This window comes from Triticum aestivum, chromosome 1D (assembly GCF_018294505.1).
Source record: "Triticum aestivum cultivar Chinese Spring chromosome 1D, IWGSC CS RefSeq v2.1, whole genome shotgun sequence".
Taxonomy (NCBI): Eukaryota; Viridiplantae; Streptophyta; class Magnoliopsida; order Poales; family Poaceae; genus Triticum; species Triticum aestivum.
In genome coordinates, this window is record NC_057796.1 from 488,903,597 (window position 1) to 488,915,711 (window position 12,115).

The 12,115-nt window shown below is 43.6% G+C and overlaps 1 protein-coding gene across 4 annotated transcripts; it reads left to right on the forward strand.

Annotated features, from left to right (window-relative positions):
- Nucleotides 1–4,902: 4,902 nt before the first annotated feature.
- Nucleotides 4,903–9,699, forward strand: LOC123183345 (F-box/FBD/LRR-repeat protein At2g04230). Of its 4 annotated transcripts, none has more exons than XM_044596136.1 (6): nucleotides 4,903–5,090; nucleotides 5,198–5,296; nucleotides 5,669–6,517; nucleotides 6,605–6,772; nucleotides 6,875–7,166; nucleotides 9,313–9,699. In XM_044596136.1, exons 1-6 carry the CDS (start codon nucleotides 5,031–5,033, stop codon nucleotides 9,375–9,377), a joined length of 1,533 nt encoding a protein of 510 aa, XP_044452071.1. In that variant the 5' UTR covers nucleotides 4,903–5,030; the 3' UTR covers nucleotides 9,378–9,699. The 4 variants fall into 4 exon arrangements, with proteins under 4 accessions (XP_044452071.1, XP_044452069.1, XP_044452070.1 ...); XM_044596134.1 differs by having other exon boundaries at nucleotides 6,875–7,181; nucleotides 9,313–9,696; XM_044596135.1 differs by lacking the exon at nucleotides 9,313–9,699 and adding an exon at nucleotides 8,097–8,398 and having other exon boundaries at nucleotides 6,875–7,181.
- Nucleotides 9,700–12,115: the final 2,416 nt, after the last annotated feature.

The window sequence follows — 12,115 nt, forward strand, 5'->3', positions numbered from 1 at the left end:
AATTTTTTTGAATTTATAATGCCCTCTAGACTGACTGCTGAAAACATCGGTCTATGCATCAAGGGGGCATTGTAAAATAATTTTTTTCAAAAATTTCTTTCATAGACATGTTTGGCACATGTGTGTCACCATGTACAAGAAAATTGGGGTGATTTGGAGGTGGTGGAAAAATTCACCTTTTTTCAACCAAATGGTCCCTCCGGAATGCGGGAATTTAAAAAATTTGCCGCCCGATTTGCATGCAGCAAAGATGAACGTGCATGGAGGTTTCTCAAATATTTCCAAGCACACCCTACTGGGCCCCGCTTATTTAAAAAATACGTCAGTCATTAATGATCTCTAAATGAAGAATATGCATGATGATTATGAATATGCATGACAACCATAGTAAGGGTGAAGAATCATATTCATCCTACAATGAGGACCAACGCTTGCTAAAATCACCTCGACGAAGGTATTTAAGCAAGTAAAGGAGCTGGTCGAGGGGCGAGGTGGGACTATTTTTAGTTACACGAGAACAACGCGCGAGATCGTACGCGACGTGGGCCGTCCGGAGCTACAACCTCGGATGGGCCGGTGTTTGGGTCGACGTAGGAAAATGGCCTGCCATGCATGAGCCATGCAGACCGTGGGATCGCGCGGGAGATCCGTCTGGTGGCCGTGCGTGCGTGCAGAAATACATCACAAAAATTATTCTACTCGAAAATAACAAGTGCTCCATGCTAGCCCTTATTCCTGTTCGAAATACATCATCATTCTTAAAGTTGGACATCAAATGATACACACAGAAAATGAAAACGAAAGATGTCGGACTAATACAGTAACATGGCAGTACAACCGCACTTCACTAAATTACTGTCACGATGAAATAGAATGTAAAGACCACGTCACACAAAGCTGAATGGCACACGACTTTCTCTGGCTCATCGTCAGTTCATGCTGTATGTAGACATCACAGTTTAGCCTCGAGATCCTACACAGAAGAATAGAATAAATCACATGGACATCAATTATGAGTAAAACACATGCAAAAAATAAATATGAACATATTTCGTACCTCTAGCAATTTAGCGCATTTACGTCGATTGTGACCAGGATTCTTGCAATAGCCACAGATATTCTGTGATCTTGACTTCTTTGTCTTTGCCTGCAGCCTTTTCTTCGGTGCACCTCGGCCTGGCACATGCACGGGATCAAGAACCTTATCAACTTTCTCCGAGTGCGGCATCAACGGGCCAAACCTAATGCTGTTATGCTGAGCATTAGTTGACTCCTTGCTGTCAGCTTGTTCAAAACTTGATTGCTTGCCATGATGTTGTGCTTGCAAAAGCATCTTTAGACGGTGATAGTCCTCATCAGAGTGGCATGCCTTGAAACTTGCGGCGTGACTACAATTCCGCAACTCGCGGTACCTCTGCAGGCTTACCGAATAGTCATACATCTGGTTTTTTCTGGTAGGTGCGTATGCACATTTTGCATTCATAGTCCACCTAGTGGGAACGCAACAACTGGGCAGAATTGTTTGTTTTAAAATCCCCAATATGTAAAAAATGTGGGAACATGGTGTGCCTGCGCATTCCAGCTTACGGCAAGAACAACTCACCCTGTGCAAAAGACCTCCTTGCTCTTCAATGCGCACTCCAAACTTTTTATCCATTCTTTCCTGCTTGGACACAACATAAGTGGAATCTTCTGATCCATCTAGTATCTCTCTGATCTGACATTTGCTGACAGCATCTATGCTCCATAAGACCATCTTAAAGGCACTAGGTGTGAAAACTGTTGCGGCGTGTTTCTCAAGCGGCGAAGCATTTTCCTCTGTAAATGGAACGGATTGCAAGGCTTCGACGTCTTGGAGAGCTTCGTTAATCCGTCGCGATGCAAGGCAACGCTCATAGTGCTCTAGCATTTCAAACAACGACATCTTACCCTCAAGATGCGTATGTAGCACAGAGTTCAAGCTCTCACTCCTCTGATTGCTGCTCAATCCTAGGAAACAACGCCCCTCAAGATATGGAGCACACCACAACTTTCTCATCTGATACATCTGATGCAGCCAAGACTCCTCACTGGTTACTTTAGTCCGTTGTAAGAAGTGTATCCATTCTATCTCATGCTCTTCAATGGAAGAAGTATCATAAATGAAAGATCTAAATTCCTCCTTTATGTCATCATCATGCAGATGGCGTACAATGTTCTGCTGAATGTGCCATATACATAGTCTATGGTTTGAGTCTGGCCAGACCACCCTGATTGCTCTCTGCATTGCAAGGTCCCCATCTGTGATCACAGATATCGGATGCTTCTGTGCCATGCAATCAGAAAAGGTCCGCAACATCCACTCGTATGCCTGGCTTGTTTCATGAGAAATTATACCACAGCCAAAAATAACAGTGCTGCGGTGGTGATTCAACCCGACAAACGGCACGAATGGCAGATTGTATTTGTTGGTTTTGTATGTGCTATCGAAAACAATGACGTCTCCGAAAGCCTCGTAGTCAAGTCGTGATTGACTATCAGCCCAGAACAGTCCCTTCAGATGGCCATGCTCGTCTACCAAGTACTTGAAGAAAAAATCCACATCTCGCTCTCGCCTCGCCATCATGTGCATGATCACCGTATTAGCATCACCGGCACTGATTGTCTCCTGCTTATTAGCATGGCAGAAATTATAAATGTCCCTCTTTATGCATCCAACCTTATCAAATCCACCGTATTGAAAGCACAAAATATCCATAATACGGTATTTGCGGATCCCACATTTTTCCATGTCCGCAATGTCCGCTTTCTGCTCATCGCTAATTCGTCTGTGCGAACGCAGCAGACAAGAAAGATCTCGTGGGGCTAGAGGATGGCTGTGCTCATCGATGAAATCCTTGACAAACCACCGACCGGTTTCCTCCTGTCTCGTAATGACCAATTTAGCATTACACCCAACACGAGTTAAACTTCGTGGCCTCCTCTTTCTATCTTCCATCTTTCTTTTCATGTGCTTCTCTTCGCGAAACCCTTGACGACTACACACAATTTTCCTTAAAATTATGTATTTGTTGGATCCATCCCACTCAACGTAGTTTCTCCTCACACTAAAACCTTTTTCAAGAGCATATTTGTTGTAGAATTCATACCCTTCAGCCTCACTATCAAACATCTTGCTGACAACATTTAGATACTCGAACATACTCTCATCACTTGCATACGCCATGTCTTCCTGCATATGACATGTGAGGGAAACCAATCATCAACATCTTTCTGTTTATCAATGTTGCAGGTGTAAAATAGCTCATAGGCAAAGACAAGTGCATGGAAAAGACTTTGCTCGTTTGACATGTGAGGGAAACCAATCATCAACGCCCAACAAGTACTATCCTAGCATGGATGATGACTCTAATAAACTCAAGTTTAATTCCCCGCAAGATCGGATCGGACGTGATCAGAGATGTAAGTACTGCTAAATTAAATTGCATGCACTAGGGAAACCTAAATCGATGATGACTAAACAAATCTAAGTAGGAAGTGCAGGCTACGAATCAAAGTAAGTTGAGATTCAGGCGATTCATACCTTAAGATGCAAGTCCGGAAGCGATGGGATTAGTGGGGGGCTTTCTCATATACCGCCGCCGCCGTCGCCACCGACACTGCCGCCGCAGATGTCACGCCTTATTCTTCTTCCTGCCGCCGACCACGTCTTTTATAGTGAAGGGGACCAGGAGGAGGACGAGAACGACGCCGACGACGGTGAATTGGTTCCTCTCGCCGGGCTCGTCGGACAGAAGGAAGAGGACGAGAAGGAGGACTTGACCGAGCTACTAGATCTAGACGTGGTACTAGATCTAGACGTGGTTCTGGTCGTGGACTTGATCGGTTGAAATTTTTTTTTACCCTGGACCATTATGCCCTTCTCTGATTAAACTAATTAAGTTAATTCATTTTTAATCCCCCACCAGATCGGACGGCCAATAAAAATCGAAGGGGTAAGTACTTGAAAGTACTCCCAGTACCGCCCCAATCACCGTAAAAGGGCTCTTTATTTATTAAGAAATATTAATATGTGTGGCGGCGCGGGAAGTGCGCCGTCCAAAGCGCGTGGTTCTCTAGTGCGAAGCGCGGTTGTTGGCATGCGTCCTCCAGCATGGCGGCCTGAATCGCCCTGATCTCGGCGGGGCGGTCCGCGTCGGAGGGTGGCGGAGGTACGAGGACGCCGTCGACGCTCAGACGCCATGCGCCCGGCACGCGCATGTCGGGCGGCGTCGGATAGTTTGCCTCCTGCAGCAGGCGAGCTTCCCACTTGTGCAGCCATCCGCGGCTGAAGCCGTTGGCCGACGCCCCATCGCCGGGAAACCTCTCCGCTATGGACAGCGCTGGAAGCAGTGTAGGCGAAGAGAGAAAGGAAAGAGAAGAGATGGTAGCCGCTGGGCGGTGTAGACTAAGAGAAGACGATGGCGGGTGTGCGGCGGGCGGCGGTGAAGCTCGGCTTTTATAGCGGCGAGAGGGCGTGAGCGGTGTGGACGCGTGGCGGGAAAGGCCGGGTACGTGCGGCGGTGGCTCGCCTTCACTGTGCCGCCGCATCAATGGAAGGCTGACCGGCGACAGCATTGAATCATGCGGGAGCCGGGGCTAGGCGATGAGGACGACGAAGCCCGGTCGCTGACACGGTGGGCCCACAGGGGAAAATCTGGCGCGGTTTGTTTTCGTGCCATTTTTCTTTCCCCTGGTGCCCCCGGTCGGCCCCAGCATGCTGGGTTCAACCTGGATTCACCGGCGTTAATTTCGGCCCAAACCGACGAAATTTGGTCTCTTGGGACGTGACTGGGTGATTTTCTTTAGCGCCGACGATCAAAAATGTGCCTTGGGTGTTTGTTGAGAGGCGGATGAAGATGCTCTAAGGGTCGCGGTTTTAAGGTGGCTGCTAGCTCTTATTGAAATCTTATGCAAGCCTGCACCTTGTAAACACCTCCGCTCTCAGTAATTGCAAAGCGTTGCCCCCTTGGCACCAAGAGGGGAACGTGGGTCGGAGGGGAGCAGCAGCGATGGCCGGAGCCGAGGAAGACGAAGTGGCTCCTCCTGCTCCACATCCTGTAGATCCACAAGTGAGTACACTACCACGCTCTCCCCTCTCCTCTCTCCTAGGTTTTCCCATCGATCTGAGGAATCCCTTTTCTCGGTTAACCTGCGGTTCCTCCCTCCCTCCCTGCAGCAACCCATAGGACAGGGGCCGGCGGCAAAGCGGAGCAGGTCGGAGCACCACCACGGCGCCGGCGACGCGCCGTCCTTCAGGATGGAGGACCTGCCCGTGGTAATTTCCGTTCCGTCAGTTCAGTTCCTCTTTCTCATCTTCTTGATGTGTTGCCTGTGTCTTCTCCAAGGACCACAGATCTGCAACTTTGGAACATAAAAGACTGGTGTTTTCTGGGATTGGGGCTTCCGCTGTTTTAGGGCATCTTTATTAACTTGTTTTCGGCGTCAATAACACATTAACTTGCCTGCAAGGATCATGAGGGACTCAGTGAAACTGCGGCAAAAAATAAAATAAACTAAAATAATTGCAGTTTGTTTCAGATTTCTCTTTCAAATATATGCAGTTTCAGGTCACTGTGTCTACCTGTTATAATGTCAGTTCTAGTCAAAATTCAACCATCCTGAAAATACAGGTCCTTTCTTGTCACAGGATGTTCAAGCTGTTATAATGTCGCTTCTTCCACTGAAAGAGGCTGTGAGGACAAGCATTGTTTCAACAAGTTGGAGAATGATCTGGACATTCCGCTGTAATTTATCTTTTAAAGGCCCCCGTTATCTGCATGAGAATGATACCAAAATACAACAAGCAAAATGCATTGAGACAGTAAATTGTGTTATTCAGCAGCATAGTCGGATAGGGATCAATAAGTTCAGCATCAGGTGTGGCCTGTTCGAGGAGGACTCTGTTCATCTCGACAGGTGGATTCGGTTTGCCGCCTCATCGAAGGCAAAGATAATACATCTTGATCTGAGGTTCAAGGACGTGTTCGAAGAAGTAAACCACTTGCATCTTGAGGCCTTATTAGATGCTCAAGGTAGCTCATTTCTACGGTCCTTGTTTCTTGGAGGTGTTGTTATAAAGCCACACTCAGCAATATGTGGCTTTACAATACTCAGAAGGCTTGTTCTGCAATCAGTCACGATATCCGGAGACTTTACAGGCTTTTTGGCAAATTGTGCAGCACTTGAGGACCTAGAGATGATCGAGTGCTCCGGTTTAACTAATTTAATCATACCACAGCAACTTGATAAACTCCAGCATTTGCTAATTGATGGAATGGAAGTGGAGATGGTCGAGTTTTATGCTGCAGATCTTTCTCATTTTGAGTACAAAGGGCAAGTGGTCCCCATAGTGCATCATGGTTGCTCAAAATTAAAGAAGGCAACAATAATGTTTAGTGGTAAGAAAGGACTGGCCAAGGCATTCACTGCAGTTCCAAGCATTTTGCCAGTGAAGATATTAAATGTGCGATCTGTTGCTCTATCAAAATATTCACAGGTTAGTTGAAATTTTTTTCTTACCTCACGGTTCTTGAAAATTAGTGTTGCTGCCAACGTCATCTTATTTGCTTGGGTAATATTTCAGTTGCAGAAACTGCCAACAAGACCTGACGGAATGTTTATGCATTTGAGGCACATGACTTGTAGAATAATTGTCCATTCAAGACCACAAGAAGCCAATTACGACATTGAAGTTCTTCAACTGGCCTATTGTTTGGATGCTGCACCCCAGCTGGAGACATTGCAATTGAATGTGAGTGTCGTTTTATTTATTAAGAAATATTAATATGCGGACCTTGAAGAAAGAACTGTACTTTGATTAGTTTGAAAAAATGATCGCAAGCTTCCAATGCAGATGTTCTATGTGTCATCCAGTGGTGTGTCCAGTGCAGAGGTGGTGGGCATGCGCCGGCATGATCATCTCAAGACGGTCTTCATGAGCGGGTTTCGCTGTTACAAGGCTCAGATTAAGCTGGCGTGTTGTATCTTGGAAAATGCTTCTGTTCTTGAGAAACTGACAATAGAACCAAGGATCACAGGCGCAAGATATCTGGGTGATAATACCGACCTGCACAAAATTTTACCAGGGGTCTGTGAGTGGGCGCAACTTACCTCCGAGCGCTTCGGTAAGGTGATCAATGTCTCAGGTGCTCCCCTTCACAGTGAGTAAACCAATCATTTTCCCATCTCTGTACTATCAAGTAATCTTCGGTAGTGTAAAGTACGCAGCATTAAGTTTCAGTGTAGATGTGAGAAGTTTATTTGTTCATGTAATGCTTCTGTAGTGACTGTTTTGGTTACTATTTGTGGCATTGCGCCATTGCCTCTCTTCTATTAGAGACAAAAAAGGAAAAAATAATCTATGTGTGTCCAATGCATCTGTTCCTTTTCCTCACTTTCTCATCATGCCTTACATCAACTTGTGAGGGTTATTTGTCATGCCTTTTCCTCACTTTCTATATGTGCTATTATTGGAGCTACTGGAAGAACCTTAGTCATGAAAGTTCAAACAAATTTGCATCTGTATATGTTCATGTACATTTGCAAACTCTAGAAAAAGTAAAGCTGTTATGCCAGCTCACTGGTAACAAAATTTATACCACGAAACCAATGTATCGTTGGCTTTCCCATCAGGGAGTCCAAACCCCATAATCGGTGAAACTCTGGAAGCTAAAACTTCTTTGGAGGATCAGGATTTTTACATGGCAGTGGAGGGTTCTCCGTCATAGAGACTCCATGTGAGAACAAATACTTCGTAGACATGGGCCTACAGATGAAACATCACGCTGTGCGGGGAAACTAAAACAACTGATCATCTTTTCTTTTGCTGTCCCATTGCTATTTTTGTCTTGTCTTTCGTTCCGGACTTTTTGGGTTGGAATTGGCGCCCTTTGTCTGTCCAAGATATGATTACCTGGCTGAAATATGATGCGACTGGGAGCACCGATTATCTATCTTTGATTTGGGATTACTGCTATTTAGTGGCTCTCTGGAACATCTGAAATAATGTTATCTTTTAGCGCAAGGCTATCAAGCATCCAACCGACACTCTCTTTTGCGTATTACTTTTCCTGCAGCAATGGATGCTTCTTCGGCCCAGCAAGGCGAAGGATCTCTTCAGCACCATCACTAGCGAGTGCCGTCATCGCCTCTGGATAATTAGTAGTAGATCTTTGTGGAATGCTATCTTGCTCAAGTTTCTGTAATCCCCTGGCATCTGTTTTACCTCGCTGTATCCTGATCCTGGAGGGAGTTATGGTTCTCTGTTAGGGAGTCTTGCACTGTGTTATCTTAACTGTGGTTATTCCTATATGCAACTTTGTTTTGAGAAACTATTAATATCTAATTTTTATCCCCAGTAAACTTTGTTACCTTTTCTTATCTGAACTTTGTTATTCCTGCTCGTCTAAGAAAAGAACAAGTAAAGCTGCTTATAGATGTCTGCCTGGACTGGATAAGAAACCTGGGGACTCCCAGTTTTGGAGCAGTCTGATGGGGGTTAAAAAAACTATTTTCAGCATGTTAAGAAGACAATTGGGGATGGAAATGAAACTAGATTTTGGGAAGATTGGTGGGTAGGATCTAGACCTCTAAAAGACCTATACCCTAGGTTATATAATATCAGCTTTGATCATAATATTTCAATGGCAGAGGCTGTGAGCAGAGGGTGGCAGGGGTTTAGCTTTAGAAGAACTTTGACTAGAGAAACAACTGAACTTTGGAACAACTTGAAACAAAGATGTGAGGAAGTGAGGATACATGGGGGAAAAGATCAACCCATGTGGATGCTTACTAAAAATAGAAAGTTCTCAGTTAAATCTCTGTATTCCTTTTTGATCAATGATGGGGTGGGATTATTAAAATTCCATCTAAAATTAAAATGTTTTTCTGGCTGATGGCCAGAAGAAGCATTTTGACAAAAGACAACTTGATCAGAAGAGGATGGAAGGGGCCAAAAGAATGTGTGTACTGTGGAAAAGATGAAAATGTAGATCACTTGTTTTTTGAGTGCTCAGCGGCCAGATTGGTCTGGAGCCTGATCAAATGTGCTTTCGATCTTAGATGTATCCCAGTTAACTACAATGATTACTTGGGGGGGGGGGGGGGGGGGGGGGGTTGCTAAATACCTTGAAGAAACCAGAGAAGAAATTAGTCTTGGTGGGGAGTGCTGCAATATTCTGGGCTCTCTGGAAATGCAGAAATGATATAATCTTCAGATTGAGGAAAATATATGATCCAATGATATTCATTCGCCTTATGTGCAACTGGATTGTTGATTGGTCGATTTTGCAGAGAAAAAAGCTGGAGGAAAAACTACTGCAACTGGGAGCAAAACTAATCGAGCGGGTGGCAAGTGAGATATACAAGGCGACGCAGGGATGGAGACTAGAAGTTCAGCGGCTGGAAGGCTGAGGCCAGCGAAGAAAGATAGGCCTCCTCTCTTGTTGTTCGGCTTGTAACCTTGAACTTGTGGGAGAATAACTCTATGGCAAAATGATGTATGCGATGCATCTTTTGTATTCCTATGCGGCAGGGTAGTTCTTAGCTTAGTGTTGCTGTGATGCGATCTGATAAAAACCTGATGGCCTGGACGGGACCTCGTTTGTGCTCGCTTTTGGTTTCGTTAATGAAATCGGAGGGAAACCTCTTTCATTAAAAAAAACTGCTTATAGGTTCATTCTCCAGGTGAAAAATGAAAGACCTCTTCGAATTATATATATGCGGGTATCGAATCTTCGAGCTGTATAAAACATGGGCCTAGTGCGGCTTAGCATTGCAATGAACTGAGCGGTTTGTTCGAGTGAATGTGACCCGAAATCTTGGGGTTGCCTTGCTAGAAATGTCGCTGATCACCCCGTTCACCCTGTCTATAACACCTGAAAGATGAGGAGGATGAGAGTGACAACGGCATCGCCAGATCTGCGTCCCCTGATCGGGATGCGGCGAATGAGTCTGTCTGACGGGTGTTTGAAATGCAGGATGTGACCCTAGACACATCACTGGAAGACCCGGAGGTGGCCATCTTCCAGAGGCAGCTGAGGGAGAGGCTGCTCCTGGTCCTGGACAGGCTCCCGGCTAGGGAAGGGCGCGTACTGAAGCTGTGGCACGGCCTCGAGGATGGCAGGTGCTGAATTCAGCCATGTCCAAGCTCAGGAAGGAGAACTTTGTTACCTTTTGTTATCTGAAGATCAAGGACTTCTGTGGATTCTAGTACTGCTAGCTACCTTTCTAGTGCAGATTGGCACAAAAGGTAGGTCAGCCACCAGGCGTAATTTTCATTGAGATTGTGATAAAGTTCCATTGGAGTTTGTTTATGTTCTAGTACACACTTGTCCTGATGGTGGCTGATGGGTACATGAAGGGTTTAAACTCATTATATATTGGTGAATAGACAGTGAAAAATGAAGTTCATTTATTTTTTTTAGTTTTCTTAGTCCAGTTGTTAAAGTATAATTTACATCTTCTACAACTGACTGAGTGTCGTATATGTGGTTATATCTGGAATGTAGTAAAATATATAGAAAGTGTCCCCTTGTTATAAGATCTAGTGCTTTCTGCAACAAATTCTGAACTCTACTCTGCATTCTGAACATCGAAGAGTAACAAAGCTATTTCGACTCTGGCTGGGGCACCAGAAGAAAAATCTAGCTGGGGAATCTCACAGAAAACCAAATACACAGTACACTGATCATCATACTGAAATTGAATGCACTATGTTTTTCTGTTGTGATGCCAGTACCAACACAGTGGTGTTAAGGGACCGTTTGCTCGCGGGGGCTCCATATCTCGGTAGAGCTATATCTTTTTTTTAGACAACGCTAGAGCTATATCTATCTCGCCTATTACGAGATGTAGCTCTGGCTTGCCTACATTGCGCAGCTAATGGGCCGTTTCAATAACGGTTGTACACCTTTGATTTTCTGTTCGTTTCTTCCGGTTTGCTTCTTCAGTTTTCTTAGTTTTCGACCGTTTTTCTGTGTTTTGTCACTGGGTTTCTTCGTTTTTTTGTGTGTTTCTTCATCATTTTTTTGGCTTTCTTTGTTTTTCTTAGGAATCTTCTTTTTTGTGGCTTCTCACCGGTTTTCTTTGTTTATTTTTTTTCTATTTTCCTTTCTGCTTTTTTCTTTGAACACATGTCTACTTCACACTGTACATTTTCATCTACACGTGGAACATTTTTTGATACACGTTGAACATTTTTCAAATACATGATGTACATTTTCTTAAATATATATTTTGAGAATTATTTTGATCAATTTTAAACATTTTTGTTAAACCATGTGATTTTTTTACATTGTATAAACATTTCTGAAAATATAAAAAAATCAGAATATTTATATAAAATTTCACGTACAATTATTTTAATGGTACGATATATTGTTTATTCCTTGCAAACATTTTTTACATTGTATAATGTTTTTTAAAAATGTCACGCACATGCTTTTGAAATACATGAATATTTTTTTATATTTTTTGAATGGTGTGAAACATTTTTTTGAATTACACTATTTAAATAAAATTATATACACGTTTTTGAAAAACTTCATGTACATTCTTCTTGTAACACGGGAATATTATTTAATTGTCACAAACACTTTTCGTAATTGAGCAAATAATTTTTAACACTGCATTGATTTTTTTGGACGATGTGATGAGCATTTTTCACGAAAATCTAGTCTCATTTAAAATAAGAAAGAATTGAGTAATAAAACAAAAAGGAAAAAACCTTGTGCCAGAGTAATAAAAAAAAGGAAAAAACCTTGTACTCCTCTCACGTGTTCGGCCGACCCATTTCCGGAGAACTGCTCTGTATCGCAGCAAGTGATAATAGCCCAGAGCCCATATATTTCTTAAAACAAAAGAACACCCATATATCTCGCTAGACGAGAGATGGAAGCTTCCATCGCCTCAAGCGAGCGCACTGTGGGTCGGCACAAGTAGTGCTAGGTTCGTTTTGTTTTTCATTCTTTTACTTTTGTATACATTTACAAAATTAATTTAGTCAAACATTCATCACACATTTTTTTAAAAACTAAAGAAGTGTAAAAAAATCATGCAACTTTTAGAAAATGGTGATAGCTTCCGAAAAATAGTA

Excerpts from the sequence above, each read along its gene's own strand:
- LOC123183345 (XM_044596134.1), top strand. The coding sequence starts at position 5,031 with ATGGCCGGAGCCGAGGAAGACGAAGTGGCTCCTCCTGCTCCACATCCT. Across the intron at positions 6,518-6,604 it reads CTCTATCAAAATATTCACAG|TTGCAGAAACTGCCAACAAG; the intron begins GTTAGTTGAAAT and ends GTAATATTTCAG. Across the intron at positions 7,182-9,312 it reads CTCAGGTGCTCCCCTTCACA|AGAAAAAAGCTGGAGGAAAA; the intron begins GTGAGTAAACCA and ends TCGATTTTGCAG.